The sequence below is a fragment of the Bos javanicus genome, chromosome 25 (assembly GCF_032452875.1).
Source record: "Bos javanicus breed banteng chromosome 25, ARS-OSU_banteng_1.0, whole genome shotgun sequence".
In the NCBI taxonomy this organism is placed as follows: domain Eukaryota; kingdom Metazoa; phylum Chordata; class Mammalia; order Artiodactyla; family Bovidae; genus Bos; species Bos javanicus.
In genome coordinates this window covers 450,620-467,147 of record NC_083892.1, presented here as the reverse complement: position 1 = coordinate 467,147, position 16,528 = coordinate 450,620, and the positions used below count along the sequence as shown (strand labels likewise).

Here is a 16,528-nt window from a genome sequence, read left to right as displayed (position 1 = left end):
GCAGGCACTGGAGCTGCCCCTTGGGGGGCCCAGGGGTCACGGAGGCCGTCCGTCCTCTGCCCAGACCCACAGCCACACACACGCAGCTTGGGCTCCACCGTGACCCAGCCGGGGGCTCAGGATCTCAGCCATCTCTGAAGAGCACCCTGAGTCTGCCTGCCACCTGCCAGCCACTGAAGCCAAGAAGAAGGGATTCCTCCCGACAGCCGCCTGATCACACAGAGCTGCTTTCTGTTTCTCCAGACGAGCTGCTTGTGTGTGCATGTGCCCAGACCCGGGACAGGAAGCTGCCTGCATGGCGAGAGGGACCCTGCCCAGCCTCCGCGGGTTGGATCCGGGTGCTCGGGGCAGCGAGCGGCCAGGCGCGTGTCCCCACGTCAGAGGGGATGTGCACCTCGTGCTGGGGGCCTGGGGCGGGCCGCGAGCGCGGCACACACCACGACAACAAGAAGACAGGTGACCTCAGCTCAGATCGGCATCCTGTCGCCGATTCAGGTACGTCTCACACTGAGGCTCACATGATGTCAGTGCGTCCTGACAGCAAGTCACTGCTTAGGCAGCACAACAGACCAAGGCTGGAAAGTTTCAGAGAAAATCGAAGACCTCATAATGGTTTCCTGGGTTTGGCATTTCTCCAGCTTTGGTTACTTAACCCAGATGGAATTAAACGAACTTACCTGATTACCTTAAAAACACTGGTTAGGAAGCTGCGCTAAGGCAGTGCCCCAGCCCCACGTGCTGCATCGTAACCCTCTCTCCCCAGCCCCTGAGGAGTCGCGCAGGCTCTGTCCTCACACACGGGGCTCGGCCCGCGGCCCCCACAGCTGTCCCTCTGGCCCCAGCAGAACCGAGAGCCCACTGTGCACACCTGATCGCCCCCCACCAGATGGCCACCCCCACCATGGCAAGCCAAGGAAGACTCCAGTAAATGCAGCAATAAACTATGTTCGAAGATTGGGAAGCTCATACTTCAAGATGCTGGTTCTGTCAAATAACCTGTGGACCCAGCACACGCCTGCCCAGCCCAGCTGGTGCCCTCCCCAGAGACTGGCAAGCCGAGTCTGGGATCCACATGGACGCACCAAGGCCAAAGCAGCAGACAGCCCTGGAGAGGGGGCTGGAAGCGCACACGCCGGAACCACGTGGTGCTGACCCACGCAGGGCACACACAGCTAAGCAGGCCGGCCAGCACAGCACACACACTCGGCCACCGCGGGGGCCAGCGAGCAAAGAGAAAGCTTCAAACCGAGCCTGAGCCAATGGACGTCCTGATGCCTCTGTCTCCCGAGGATGGGAGATGTGACCCCTGCCTCACAGCACACACAGGAGATGCAGGGCTGAGAACAGTGGCAAAACAATAAAGTTTTCAAACAAGTGTAAGTACCACTGCAGCGATGTGGAGTGAGCAGAGGCTGAGACAGCACAGGCAGCCAACCACAGACACACCAGATGCCTCGGAGAATGAGAAGCTACCCCGAACGAGTGGCGGGGGGAACATGCCTGCAGCACACCTGGACAGGGGGACCCCTGAGACACAGCAAGGGCTCCAACCACTGAGGCCAGAGGACCTGGGAGGCCAGGTCTACCCAGGCCTGTCTGCACGAGACAACTGACACGGAACTGAGGAGCAGCACCCGCTCACTGTCCCATTTCTTGCGGACCAGCCTGCAGAGCCCGGCTGTCAACAAAGGGGCACCAGCCTGCAGGGGAGAGGGTCTCCACCAGGCAGCATGCCAGCAAGGCATCACCCATCAGGCTCCTGTGAGACCTAGGTGAGGACCGGCCATTCTGCGCCAGGACAGGACATGGAGAAGCAGACGATGCCAGGAGCTGCCAGGATGGAGCAGCCAGAGCCTGCGGGCAGCTGGCTGGCAGGGAGCCACCCAACGCTGCCTGAGACCATCCGACCCACAGTAACCCCTATAGCCGAGACCGAGCCCCAGGCACACCCGGATCCGCGAAGACAAAGCCTGCACAGAAAGACATGACGCTTACATGAAGCAGCTTCATCCAGGAAACCTAAACTGCACGCTGCCCCGGAGCCCAGGGCCCACTGACAGGAAATGAAGGAGCTGCACACATTCCCCCGGTGCGGCTGACAAGGACAACCCCCCGGTGCCTCTGGACCAGGTGAGGACGTGCCCCGAAGAGCGCATCTCTCTCTGTGTCATGAGAGGCAAGACCGTGACGACAAAGCCCTGACCGCCAAGCGAATCCCCCCACAACTGCGCGTGAGCACCCAACGGGCGGCCTCGCGGCCTCTCTGGAGGGCCTCCGCAGGCTCGGGCTCCGCCGGGACTCCCCAAGGGCCCTGTGACCCTGCCGGCCGGGCAGGCGGCGGGAACGCACCTGCCGGGCAGCAGCAGCAGGGCACCGTGCCCGGGCTCCTCAGCGGCGTCCAGGCACTCGGGTGGCACCAGCGTGCCCGTGTCCTCGTCCGTGAAGGTCTCACACTCGCTGTAGGTGCTCTCGGAGCCCATGTACGCGCTGTCCGTCACCTCGTTGGCCTAGGAGAGACGCCCAGAGTCAGTCCCGGCCGCGGAAGGGGCCCGCGACGGGGAGCGTCCATGAGATGACCCTCCTGCACTTCCAAGCAGAAACAGTGGCTCACGGCAGACTTTAGAAAAAGTTAGTAGTGTATGTAAACATGCCTCAAGCAGACACAAGTGTCCCAGCATCCCAGGGTACACACCGGGAGAGCCGGCGGCCCTTTGTGGCCCCCGGCACTGGAATGACCCACCCTGTTAACAAACGTCCAACAGTCTAAGGACATGCCTTTTTCAATTTAAAAGTCCCCACCGATGACTACTACGTATGTGCAGACCACTGCTCTGAAATTCAATTACGTGGTCTAACCTCAAAATCTGAATTCATCAACGGTTGGATCAATCACACTCACTGGTTAAGGGTTACTTTCCCACTAAACACACCCATGTTTTCACTCCTTTGGACCCAGCACCAAGTAGGTATCTGCAGACCGTCCAAATGAACTTACAGCCAGTACACAGGGTGCCTTCACTTCGTAACCTCAGCTTTAATTGAGGGGCAACTGGTTAGCAAAGCAGCCAAGCTTTCACGCTGGTTAACGATGGACAAATGAGAGAGATTTCAGAGAAGTGGCTGGAGAGGCTGCACTTTGTCCTTGGGCTCTGCCACGAGATTTGGGGGGGGGCAGAGGGCCCCGCATGGCTGCCCCCACACCCATGCCCAGTGGAGACCAGGTCCGGCCTCGTCTGCCGTCCACCAGTCATGTGATCCGTCCACCAGCCATGTAGCTGGTGAGCGTCCAAGCGGCGCCGCCTCGAGGAGAGAACAGGGACTAGACGCAGCTTTCCCGAGGTCACCACCTCTCAGAATGTGGCCGTCACAAGGGCAGATGCGGGACAGCTTGAAAGGGGGCCTGTGTGCCAGCTGGTACAGGGCAGCGTGAGACGGGGAAGGCCCGAGGTCCCCACTGCAGGCCTTCCTCGACGCTCCTGTTCCCATACTTCTCCAAGTCCCAGGCGACTATGTAATCCACAGAGTGCTCACTTCAAAACCGAAACCAGGACTCCCTTCAAGAGCCCCCACTGTGCTTCTCATGACCACTGAGTGACTGGCTCCGGGCTGAGCCTGCAGGCAGGCACCGCGGTGTTGAGGCTGGACCCACCGCCCGGGTCCGAGGGACAGCTGCCCGGGGCCCTTTTCACCCCCCACTCACCCTCGACCGGAAGCAGGTGGGCCCACACACCTGAGACACGGGCTTCCCGCAGGGACAGAGTGTGACTCGAGGCCAGCACCCCAGCACAGGCTCCTCTGGGGGGCAGAGCCCCGGTCCTCACAGGCAGCTGGGTGCGCAGAAGCGGGGTGGGCTTGGTGCGCAGGCCTGACCTCCCCCGCAGTCGTGGCTGCAGCCTGAGTGAGCCTTCCTACTGGGGCTCTGCAGGACAGCTCAGGATGGAAGTCACCCCCCTCCCCCGCCGGCGCAGGAAGACCAGGCAGACGCTAATCCCAGCTGCCAGACAGAGAGGAGCACTCGCCCACCTTCCACGCTCCTTCCCACAGCAGGACCAGCCCCTAGGGCCCAGAGCGGCCCCTGGGCAGGAGGCCCTGGGGCTCCCGGAGGACCCAGGGCGAAATCTGAGGGGGGCTGAGGGGGCCAGGAGGACAAGGCAGCTGGTCTCTCCCTGGAGTCAGGCTGCCCTGAATAAGCGTCACAAGCCGGATGTTTTCCAGGGAGGGCTGGTGAATCTGCCCTTAGGAGGCAGAAGCTGTGTGGGGTGGCCCTGCAAGAGCACAGAGGGGCTCAGAGTCCTTCCTCCACAGGCTTGGTGCTGCCAGACGGGCCTTGCTTCGCCAGCTCACCCTCTAAGCCACCAAAGAAACGACCATAAACTACTCGTCAGGATGAGTTCAAGGAAATCACAGTGCGCCTGAGAACGCTTGGCTGTTTCCTCAACAGGTAACAAACGCGGTGGGCAGGGAGCTTGCACGCACCGCCCCCAGCGAGGAGCTCCGGGGCGGCCAGGCCTGCCCAAGGCCCCGCCATCCGGCCACGGTCCCTTTGAGGGGAACCGGCGGCTGGGCCAAGCGTGGCGGGGGCCCTGCCTTCTCTTACCCTCAGACACCCGCCCGGCTGGCCGGCTCCACACAGCAGCTCCAGGAAGGGCGCGTGTGCAGACGGCCTTCCCATGAAACTGGGTGCCGGCACTCCGTCCAGCCGGCCAGCAGCTCCAGCGGCCTGCTAGTGGCCGGGCGTGCGGAGGTTCTGTCTGTCCACCTGAGGGTCCATCACAGCCTCAGCAGTTGTTTAACCCGCTCCCAGACACGCTCCGCTGGCTGGCAAGGGGGCAAAGTTCAGGAAACGCTTGCTGGGCTTTTAACAAACATTTCTCAAAACAGAGAGGCTTTTGTTCTTGCTCTTCTAGCCCTTCTGATAAGAGTTTGTACAAAAAGCCCATTTCCCCATCTTCTTATAAGGTTGGGAGTGGGAGGAGGAGGGAGCCGGAGTAGGCACAGCAGAGCCCACTCCTATCTTCCCGTACTCAGAGTACTCATCGCCAGTCCAGATAGGGGTCCAGCCCCTCCTGCGCCCCCTCCTGTGGGCAGAGTCCTCCACCAGCTGCTCTCTGCCTCAAGGGCTCAGATTCACACCCACAGCCGCCTTCTCCACCACAGAACCTCAGCAACAACCTGCACTCAGCCCCCGTCCCTTCTTAGAAACTCCACATCAGAAATTTTCTTCTGGGGAATTCTCTGGGGGCACTTTCACTGTCAAGGACACAGTTTCAGATCCTGGTTGGGGAACCATTAATAAGATCCCGCAAGCCACATGGTGAGGCAAAATACAAAAACAAAGAAACACCTTTCTCCTGGGAGCTCTGCTACAAGCTGGGGCCACACGGGTGCTTGGGGAAACGCTGGGAGCCACAGACCCCCCGTCACAGGCAGGAGAGGCCCTGGGAGGGGCCCTCAGTGTTACACCCAGGGCACCACAGACCCCGTCACAGGCAGGAGAGGCCCTGGGAGGAGCCCTCAGTGTTACACCCAGGGCACCACAGACCCCGTCACAGGCAGGAGAGGCCCTGGGAGGAGCCCTCAGTGTCACACCCAGGGCACCCCTGACCCCCGTCACAGGCAGGAGAGGCCCCCCCTGTCACAGGCAGGAGAGGCCCTGGGAGGAGCCCTCAGTGTTACACCCAGGGCACCACAGACCCCTCGTCACAGGCAGGAGAGGCCCTGGGAGGGGCCCTCAGTGTTACACCCAGGGCACCACAGACCCCCGTCACAGGCAGCAAAGGCCCTGGGAGGGGCCCTCAGTGTTACACCAGGGCACCACAGACCCCGTCACAGGCAGGAGAGGCCCTGGGAGGGGCCCTCAGTGTTACACCAGGGCACCACAGACCCCGTCACAGGCAGGAGAGGCCCTGGGAGGGGCCCTCAGTGTTACACCCAGGGCACCACAGACCCCCGTCACAGGCAGGAGAGGCCCTGGGAGGAGCCCTCAATGCTACACCCAGGGCACCCCTGACCGGCACTGCTGGACCCCACCAGAACATCAACAAAAGGCAGGGGGTCTCCAAATGTGGTACTGGACGGTAATACACATCATCTTCACTCATATTCTTACAGGACTTATTAGGCTTACACGATTCAAAAGTTTAGCAGGAAAAAAAAAAAAAACCAGCTCTCTACAAGTCTTTGCTGCTGCTACTGCTGCTAAGTCGATTCAGTCGTGTCCGACTCTGTGCGACCCCATAGACTGCAGCCCACCAGGCTCCCCCGTCCCTGGGATTCTCTAGGCAAGAACACTGGAGTGAGTTGCCATTTCCTTCTCCAATGCATGAAAGGAAAAGTGAAAGTGAAGTCGCTCAGTAGAGTCTGACTCTGTGCGACCCCATGGACTGCAGCCCACCAGGCTCCCCTGCCCATGGGATTTCCCAGGCAAGAGTACTGGAGTGGGTTGCCATTGCCTTCTCCGCTACAAGTCTCTGTATAGCACCTAATTCTACTCCTCTCAAAATCACATCTAAAACCTTAAAAAGCAAAAAACACATGGAGGAACCTTTAAGGCCCGAAGCTGCGGATTCAACCAAGTCTACGAAAGCGTGAAAGGGCAGAACTATGGAGACAGTACAAGTTCAGAGGTCTCTGGTGCTGGTGGGAGGAAGGGACGAACCTGGGGGGCAGAGAGGATTCTTAAAGCAGTGAAACTGCAACTATTAAGACCTACAGATCCTGCACTGCCAAGATGGAGCCCTGATGGAACCCTGCGCTTCGTCGGTAACAACGTATCAATACGGGTTCCCTTCACAACAAGTGGGAGATGTTCAGGGCAGGGACAGTGTGTGTGGAGGGAGGCCAGGGTGGAGGAGGGTGAACCGGGAACTCCCTGTTACTATCTGCTTCATCTTCTGTAAACCTAAAACTGCTAGAAAAAAACGAAGCGTATTCTTTTTTTGAAACAACAACAAAAACTTAAAATATTCCCTCCTTGTTGAAAACAAATTATGATCCAAACACCTGAGCAGCAGTCCTGCTGCATTTTGTCAGGCTCCCACCCGCACCTTCTGAAGGTGATGAGCCCCAGGCGGGGCTGGCCTGCCCAGGAGTCAAAGCACCACCACGGAGGGAGGGTCGCACCTGTGGTCTGCAAGGGGTCCACCCTGCAGAGAAAAGGGGGCCGGGGGCCGGACAACACTCCAAGGCTGCTCCATCAGGCTCCAGGAGGCAGCCCCAGGGTTGACGCCTTTTACAATCTGGATCACAGAAGTCATTCTAGTTCCCTGGGGCATCCGATTTCCATAAACCAGAGGCTCGAAGCAACAGGAATGTATTCCCCCATAGATCTGGAGGCAGAAGTTGGAAGCGAAGGTGTCAGCAGGGCTGAATTCCTCCTGAAGCTCCTGTGGAGGCCATGTTCCTCCAGCTCTGCCCCGTCCTCATACCGCCTTCTTCCAGTGAGCCCTCTCCCTTTCTCTTCCAAGGACCCTGGTCACTGGAGTCAGGGCCCACCCTACCTAGCATAATGAGCTCTGCAAAGATCTCGTCTCCAAATACGGTGACTTTCATGGCTTCCGGTGGACTTTTGGGGGCTACGATTCAACCCATGATGCCCATGTACACATAAAATACAAAGAATCAACAGAACACTCTAACTGAGATACCAGAGAAGAACAGAACGGAAGACACTGATGGCAAAGCATACTCTGGGGTGTCAACAGGCAGGAGAGGTCAGCTGCTGGCCAACCAGGTAAGCGACCAGGGTTCCCTGGACATTCAAAGACAAGCAGCCTCTCCCGGCCCAAGCTGCTGTGCTGGGAGGCTCCAGGTGTTTTGGTCTTCCAGGGCCTTCCCCGACTCGCTACCCCAGGGTCCAGGACTGATGGTGGGCTGGACAGCTGACGTGTCCGGGCCTGCACACCCTCCCTGTCCGACCACGCCGCCCCTCACAGCCAGCACTCGTGTCTGCGGGCACCTGGTCCCCACACAGCACGACTGGCCCGGCTCCCCCAGTCACAGCCAGAACGAAGATACCAGTCGCTACTGAGTGGGGATGCACGGCAGGCGGTTCCTGTCCTCAGGGGCTCAGGCCTGGCTGGGGCTCTGGGACAGAGCTGTGAGGGCTTAACAGCTGCGGGTGGCCTGGAGGCCCAGGCTGGCAGGAAGTGAACCTGTACCATTGAGGGCCAGTTTCTCAGAGCAGGGAAACAAGACACCGAGACTCCGTGGAGGGCAGGGGTCCTGTGGGCCGTCAGCACTCCGAGGGGCTCTCACTTGCCAAGGAGCCAACGCCCAGAGGGTCAGGGCATGGCCTCAGTCCCACCCTCTCCCTATACCCCACCCTGGGCAACAGCAGGCTGAGGGGCTGCCACAGCTGTGTTTTTTAAAAAGGAAATTCCTCGGGAATTCCCTGGTGGTCCAGTGGTTAAGACTCCAGGCTTCCGATGCAGGGGGCATGGGTTCAACCCCTGGTAAGGGAACGAAGGTTCCCATGTGCTGTGTGGCCAAAACAGAAAAAAACTGCAGATGGAGCCACCAGGGCCCTCCCAGCCTCTGCCCCCACCACCCCGGTGATGAAGCTGTCTGGTCTCCTCTGTGGCTCCACTCACACACCTTCTCCCCACATTGCACGCGTGCTCAGTTGCTCACTCGTGTCCGACTCTGTGACCCCGTGGACTATAGCCAGTCAGGCTCACCCGCCCATGGGACTCTCTAAGCAAGAATACTGGAGGGGGTTGTCATTTCCTTCTCCAGGGGATCTTTCCCACCCAGGAGTCAAACCAGAGCTTCCTACTAATTAGATACAGCTAATCCTGCATTCGGAGAAGGCGATGGCACCCCACTCCAGTACTCTTGCCTGGAAAATCCCATGGACGGAGGAGCTTGGTAGGCTGCAGTCCATGGGGTCGCGAAGAGTGGAACGCGACTGAGCGACTTCACTTTCACTTTTCACTTTCATGCATTGGGGAAGGAAATAGCACCCTACTCCAGTATTCTTGCCTGGAGAATCCCAGGGACTGGGGAGCCTGGTGGGCTGCCGTCTATGGGGTCGCACAGAGTCAGACACGACTGAAGCGACTTAGCTAATCCTGCACTGGCAGGTAGATTTTTTCCCACTGAGCCATCTGGGACGCCCTCTTGGGGGCAGGGGCTGAAGGCAGCAAGATGTAAGTCAAGCGTCCCCAGGCCCATTTTCTGGGTCTAGGGACGTTTTTGATAAAACAAGGCCCTCACCACACATCCTAGTGGCCTGGCAGAAGGGCCCAGCAATGACACAGGAGAGCCTGCCCCTGCTGACCCCAGGCCCCAGGGGCCCTCCTGCCATCAGCCTCAGGTGCAAAGCGTGGAGAGCAGACCCTTGCTGACCACCGGGCAGTCACAGTGCCCCCTGCCTGCCCTGCACAGCGCTCCCCAGGGGCCAGCAAGTGACACAGGGTTTAGGGTACACAAGGCAGGGGGGGTGTGTCCATCAGACTCCCTCTCCGCTCTCCCAGGAAAACCACTTGCCTCAAAGGTGACGAAGTCATCAAACTCCTCAGGGCAGGCAGGCAGCTCCTCGTCGGGGGCAGGTGTGACACTGCATAGCGGGCTGTCGGGATCTGCGGGAGAGAGGAGACGGCTCAGCGGCAGCCCCAGGCACCCCCATGGTGTCACAGGGACAGGCACACGGGGCGGGCACGGGTAGGGCCAGAGTGGCCGTGGGAGGCATGGGCGGGAGGCCGCAGGCAGTGCAGCCCCTGGAGCCTTGGCTTCGTGCCAGCTCTGGTGGAGGGGGGGCCTGAATGGCAAGAGGGTCCTTCCTCACAGAGTTTCTGTGCTGTAAGGAGAAGGTGGAGGACACGGAGCTCTGCGGTGCTCTCCAGCTCGAGAAGGAACGAGATGCCATTCTCCCTTTCCATTAGTTCATTTATTTACTTATTTATTTTAGCTGCACCGTGTGGCTTCGGGAGCTCAGGTCTCCAATCAGGGAGCGAACCTGGGCCCTTGGCACCGAGAGCACAGGGTCCTACCCGTGGGACCACCAGGGAAGCCCCGGACGCCGTATTTTCCTGCGAGGGTCGGGTCAGGAGATAACGTCTGTCCAGCGTGCCAGACTCGCACGGCTTTCATTTCCCCTTTTTTTACTTTATCGTCTACAACATGTTTTATTTTATAATGAGTCTCAAGGAAACTCCATCACATCACGCTGGGTTACACTGATGTCAGCAGAGACCCCACTTCTCAGACAGGATCCCACAGCAGCGACCCTCCTGAAGGAAACGCCCTGTCCCCCGCCCCCAGCCTCTGAGCAGCCCAAGCCTGTTCCAAGGAGCAGGCACGACACCCTTGTTTCTGCAGCCGCCCTGCAGAGACATCCCGACATCACGACAAACATCTACCTGGTCTTTGTCCCCGTTCCGGCACAGAGCTCCGAGAACCCGGGATTTCCTGAGTGGAGGATGAGAGGAGCTTCTTTTGTGCATAACAAGCCCCTTCAACCTCACCTGGGTTTACACCACTCAGGTGACTCTCAGAGGATGGGGGCTGGTTGCCAGGGGACCCTACACCCCACCCCTGACCTCTGACCTCCTGGGACAAGGAGGGAGTGGAGACACAGGTAATCTCCCAAGGTCAGGGGTTAACCAGTCCCACCAATGGAACGGAGCCTCCACTCACATCCTGGACGGAGGGGGTCAGGGAATTTGGGCTGGGAGCACCCACAGGAGCCAGGAGGGTGGCACGGCCCAGACGCCCCGTCAGGCCCTGCCCAGCGGACGGACCCGGTGCCCCGCTGCTCACAAATCAACAGGGACCGGGCAGCAAAGCACCTGCCAGGGCTCTGAGCCATTCTAGCAAGCATCAGCCCAGGAAGGGCTGTGGGGACTTGGGCCTACGGTCAGGCCAGGGGGCAGGCAGGGCCGCCGGCACCCGCAGGGGCCTGTGCTCACTCTGGGCGGTGGCTATCGGAGAGCTGCTCCTGAGGAAAACCCACACGCAGGGCGTCGAAGCTGTGAGCACAACACAGGTGCCAGCAGTAACTGTCCACACGCGCCAGGCCCGTGATGAGTGTGTGTCACGTGACCCGGACGCCCCTGAGGCCAACTGCACCAGCCAGCCCCTGACATGCCTGGGCAAGGATGCTGGGACGTCAGCACCAGCCTCCTGGGTCAGGGGACGCTCTTCTCCAGCATCTGGACCTAAGTCATCAGCCCGCAGCTAGGCTCTGAGGTCCGTGGCCTGGGGTCGCTGGACCACCTGGGGAGGGGCCCTTGGCACAGAGCAGTGACAGGACCACGGTGCCACTGCTTTCAGAGCCCTCAGGCTGAGCGGAACAGTCACGCTCCCCTCGACAGCCTGGCAGAGCCGAGCGTCTACAGGTCCAGTCACTGAGGCGTACTGAGGCGTCCCCGCCAACTCAAGGCCCAGCACCCTTGGGGCTCCCGTCAGAAGAACCGAGGCACGTCCGCTGCTGCTGCTTGTGCCGTCTTCCCAAGAGAGTCACCAGCTGCGGTGGCACCTCGGAGTGTGGCGGACTGGACCCAGGGCCTGCGCTGGCCGGCCTCCAGCCCCCGGGCCCCGTGTGGAGGCCTGGTCTCCAGAGCAGGTGACCAGCGGCAGAACCACAGCAAGAGGGTTTCCATGGACCAGGGAGGGAGAGGACCGCTTCCCAGCACAAAGCTAGAAAAGGCTAGGCTGACACTGCCTGTCTTCTCACTTTCAAATGTTAAGTCTTGCTTGCACTTTCAAAAACCAAACAGAGGATCTAAAACTTTCAGAACACAGCCAGTCATGAAGCCACAGTGGACGTGGACTCAGATTCCAGAGATAGGTGCTGCCCCCGAGGTGGAGGGGATGTGAATGCAGTGGGAGTTTCTACAAGCTGGATGGGAACTCAATATGGTTCTTTATCAGTTTTCTCTACAGAACTAAAACAAGTCTCCATCAGAGCCTGGTGGGGGGACGAGCTAAGCAGTGGCCCATTTGGAACACCCTCCTCAATCTCATTCTATTCCTGAAACGAGGCCTGTGGCGAGGACAGCAAACTCCTGTGCTTTTCTGCAAAACTGGGTCAGTACATGGAGTCAGCGCTCCATGCCGGCCACAGGCCGCACGTCTGACAGACGCGCCCACAGCCGTGGCAGCCCCGGCAGGCGCGGGCAGGACGGCCTGGGGTGAACTCTGGCTGAACACAGGCCGGGCGAGCACACTCTCCGTCTCCCTGTGAGTTAACAATTTCAAAAGCGTCTCTGACCTGCTTTTATTCTTTTTATTTTCACTCTCCATTCCCAACAAAAGCTAAATGATGACGTCAGATTACCAAAGAAGCAAGGAAAAGCAGGCGGAGTTCCTTGGTGGCCCAATGGATTCTCCACGGTTCTACTGCCGGAACCCAAGTTCAACCTCTGATCGGGGAACTGAGATCCCAAAAGCCACTCAGCCAAACAAATAAAGGAACAGCAGGACCCACAGCCTGACCCGCCCAGAAGGTCCCCACAGGCAAGGACGGCGTCCCCACCAGCGCGGCCCCCGGAGGCCTGGCCCTGGCTCGCTCCGGGAGCTGAAGTGCTGGCCGCTCCCGCACCTCCTGAACAGCTGGGACCACTCTGGCCGCTCCCGCCCAGTCACGGGTCTTTCAGGAGCACATTCGGACTCCTGAGGTCCAGGGTGGGGGCCTCGCAAGTCACGAGCCCCCAGGAATTCCTACAGCAGAACCTGCTCCCTTTCTCGTCACCCGTGGGCCATCAGAGCAGAGCAACAGAATCGTGGACAGGGCTCAGAGAGAGCCCCAGAGCCACACAGAAGGCTCAGGCACCGTCGCTCGCTGGCCACTGTTTGGGGCTCCTCCCTGCCCACGCAGTGGAAGCCCCAGCTGGAAGGCGTGGAGATGCCAAGCTCCTCCCAGCCCCTTTGACCCTTGGCCCGGGGAACCATGATGCATCACCCCTATCGGTAAATTACAGGACGCATCCCGCCCATAGGCGGGGCCGGTGCCCGGTGGGCAGTGGCTGCTCCTTGGTCACCCACAGTGGGCTTGAGGAGTGGACTGACCTCCCACGCGAGGCTGGGAGATGAACCGGGCCACAGGCCAAGAATGGCCAGCGGGTGCTAAGCAGGGCCGTGTCCCTCACGTCTCCCGAGCTCCAGGACGTCTGCCCTGGGCCCACAGGGCAGCGTGGTGCTGGTCTCCAGTCACCTGAGTGCTCAGCTCTTTAATCACTGCGACTACGCACACACTGGCCCCGCTGGCTGAGCCCCTCCAGAAGCAGGCTTCCCCTGCGCTGCACCTTGTTTTTCCTGGCACGAGCGCCCGTTTTCTGGTGTCCCGGGCTTGACCGCATGCTCCCACCGCCTTCCCACCCCTAGACCCTCAGACGAGCTGCAAAGGCTTCTCCCGTGACCCACCAGTCCTGGAGCCGACTCCCGTCACCTTCAACTTACAGCCAACATGTCCCGTGGGAGTGAAGGCAAAAAGAAGCTGCTGGAGACAAACACCAACAGGACCACCGCCCTCTAGGACACATGACCTCCCCACTGATCCCAGGACCCCAGGGACCAAGCCCAACCAGCAGCTGCAGCCCTGTACACAGAGACTCCTCACCCCGCGTGTGGGGCTCCAACGAGGGGCACGCGTGAATCTGGGCACACTGCACAGGTCCCAGAGCCCTGACAACGCGTCCCAGACTTGGACCTGATGTCACTAGGAGGTTCATTATCAGGGCCCCACACTGCAGAGACTGTTGCCCATCACGTGGGGGGCAGACACTGGAGACAGACTGCTGCCACTGCCTGGGGGTGGACAGGTAAAGCACCTAGGCACACAAGCGAGCACAGCTCACACCGGGGAGCCCTGACATGCAGCAGCACCTGTGGGTAGCGAGCGTTACAGGTGGGTAAAGCCGACGCTGCAGCACAGCTGACGGTGTGTTTATGAGAAGCCCACAGCGGCCAGGCTGACGTGTGCTGATGGAGACCAGCTGAGGAGGCGAGGCGGGAGGGCAGGGTCTCAGCAGGCTGGCAGAGAATTGTCCGGGGGCGGGGAAAGCTCTGGGCAGGGGTCTGCACCCCCCGTGGGAGGATGTCACCATTCACAGAAGGGCTCACTGAAGATCTGTGCACTTCTCTAAAGGAGAATTTGTACCCCAAAGGAGACTGCAAACCACTACCAAACTCTGGGTAATGACACACACAGGACCTGGTGACTGGGGGAGTGCGTGGTGGTGAACTGACCTAAAACCCATCCCACTGAAACAAAGAGATGGACAGGTGGACAGGTGGACATGCGACGCTGCCTGCAGACTGCGGACAGCAAATACATGGTGGGGGGTGTTCACTGTGGGTCTTGCGATGTTTTTGTATGTTTGGTTTCCATAAAGACTTCCGGGGGCAGCAGACGCATGTCCAACACCACGGATGAGTAGCTGAGCCAGGGGACCCTGGAGGGCGGGCCATGAGGGGCAAAGATGGGGGCGGGGGCCTGAAGCTCAGCAGGGGAGCTGGGGCTGGGGGTCGCTAACAGGGAGGCAGAGGGGAGGGAACAAGGAAGGGGGTGGGCAACTCACCTCCATTCCTGATCGCCTCAATCCCCCGGTAGAAGTCTTCGAAGCTAATCACGCCGAGCCCACTGGGATCCAAGTACCTCGTGAGGTCCGTCACCTGCAACAGCCAAGCGAGCAGGTTACCCAAGCTGTCACTCTGCATGTGGCCGTCCCCACGCTCAGAGGAGCAGCCAGCTTACGAGGGGCGGCGCTGAGGAGTCGGGCCGTCTGGTACTCTGACAGGACTGCCAGCCACAGCTCTAGCCAGGGCCTGGGCCTCCTCTGGGCAGGCGCCGCCAACAGGGCCCAGGACCACGACCTACAGCCGAGACCCTGCGCGCAGGCCGCCACTGCGCTTCCTGGGTGCACTGCCGTCCCAGCACAACTGCAGCCAATCACACAGCAGAGGCCAGCGCTGCCACAGGCCTCCCAGCAGACACCTCGGTAAAGGGACCCCAGCAAGCAGACGGCGGACATCAGAAATGACAAAGAAGCAGGACGATGCACACGTGACACTCCAGAGAATGAAAGTCCCCTAAAAGAAGGCAAGTTTGTTTCGAAGTATAAACTGGATTTCATCAAAATTTAATACTTTTGCTTTTTAAAACACACCATTAGACAACACTGCCAATCAATTATCTTCCAGGAAAAATTCATCAGACAGACACTGGGACTTTCCTGCTGCTCCAGTGGTTGAGAATCTAACTTTTAATTCAGGGAACACAAGTTTGATCCCTGGTCCAGCAACTAAGATCCCACACGCCTCACGGCAACTAAGCCGGAGGGCTGCTGCTAGAGAGACGTCCACAGGCCACAGCGAGGACCCAGAGCAGCCGAAATAAACAAGACAAAACCATACTTAGGAAAAGTTCCCTAGAATTAAAAAATAGCTTTTAACGACATAATTGTTTTTTCCTTGAGATTTTACTTTATTATATTATTATTTTTATTGAAATGGAGTTACCATGTTTCAGGTGCAGATCGAGAGAATATACTGGGTACCTACAAGTATCAACTCCCAACCCTAAACGCCTCACCTAAGACTTACTCCGGTATATTTCTTAGACTTTAAAGGAAAAGGGAAGAAACCCTTTGAATATGCAAAAAACAAGTGATTTATACTTTGGCCACCTGATGTGAAGAGCCAACTCCTTGGAAAAGACCTGATGCTGGGAAAGACTGAAGGCGGGAGGAGAAGGGGATGACAGAGGACGAGATGGTTGGATGGCATCACTGACTCAATGGACAGGAGTTTGAACAAACTCCAGGAGATGGTGAAGGACAGGGAAGACAGGCATGCTGCAGTCCATGGGGTCACAAAGAGCTGGACACAACTTAGTGTCTGAACAACTATGATCAAAGCCACACATGCCAACACTACAGGGGGTGTGACCAGCAAAACCCAATCCAGGGACCCTGACAAACAGGGGACCTGCTGTCTTCAAGAGGAGAAGACTCACTAGGAGACTCAGGAGACACACTGACCTGCCCCACCACTCGGGGACTTCTTGCATCTGACCTCTAATTTTAAAAAATTTTACTCTCATTTAAAAAATAATTACAAACTTGAATACTGACTGATCCAAGACACCGAATACTAACTGAATACTTGATGATGTTAAGGAACGGTGGTTAATCTTTACAGGTAAGACAATGGCATTTCAGTAATTTTCCCAAGTGCACTGCTTTTTGATACACACGTACTGCGCTATCCCGAGGCTAAGGCACACATGTGGTTACACGTGAGGTGGGGGTGGGGGCGGGGGCACCAGGGAGGCACCACACAGCTCTCTCTACTGAACTCTCCCAAATGAAAATAAGAAAGAAAAGGAGAAGACGAGCAAGAAGGAGAGAGGAAAGATGGGGGAGGAGAGCGTGGGAAGGCGGAGTTGGTCAGCCAGGGAGAGAGTGGACCTCGGACCACACGGGGCTGCCCGTGGACAGGGCACCCTCAGGGAGGGTGCAGGCCGGGAGGGCATCCGGTGTGCTGAACCCACCCGCCCACGCCACCACTAACACCATTCTGCACA

At 58.8% G+C, this 16,528-nt stretch overlaps 1 protein-coding gene across 2 annotated transcripts in view; it reads right to left on the bottom strand.

Annotated features, from left to right (window-relative positions):
• The window catches only part of RAB11FIP3 (RAB11 family interacting protein 3), a 60,717-nt gene that overhangs the window by 18,076 nt on the left and 26,113 nt on the right, over positions 1-16,528 (bottom strand). Inside the window, exons 2-4 of one of the 2 annotated variants that reach the window (XM_061400591.1) lie at positions 14,523-14,616; positions 9,490-9,581; positions 2,350-2,507 (exon numbers count right to left, since the gene is read on the bottom strand). In XM_061400591.1, the coding sequence (XP_061256575.1) occupies positions 2,350-2,507; positions 9,490-9,581; positions 14,523-14,616 (344 nt within the window). Of the gene's footprint in view, positions 1-2,349; positions 2,508-4,597; positions 5,398-9,489; positions 9,582-14,522; positions 14,617-16,528 lie in introns of those variants that run through there. The other variant, XM_061400588.1, reaches the window with a different exon arrangement.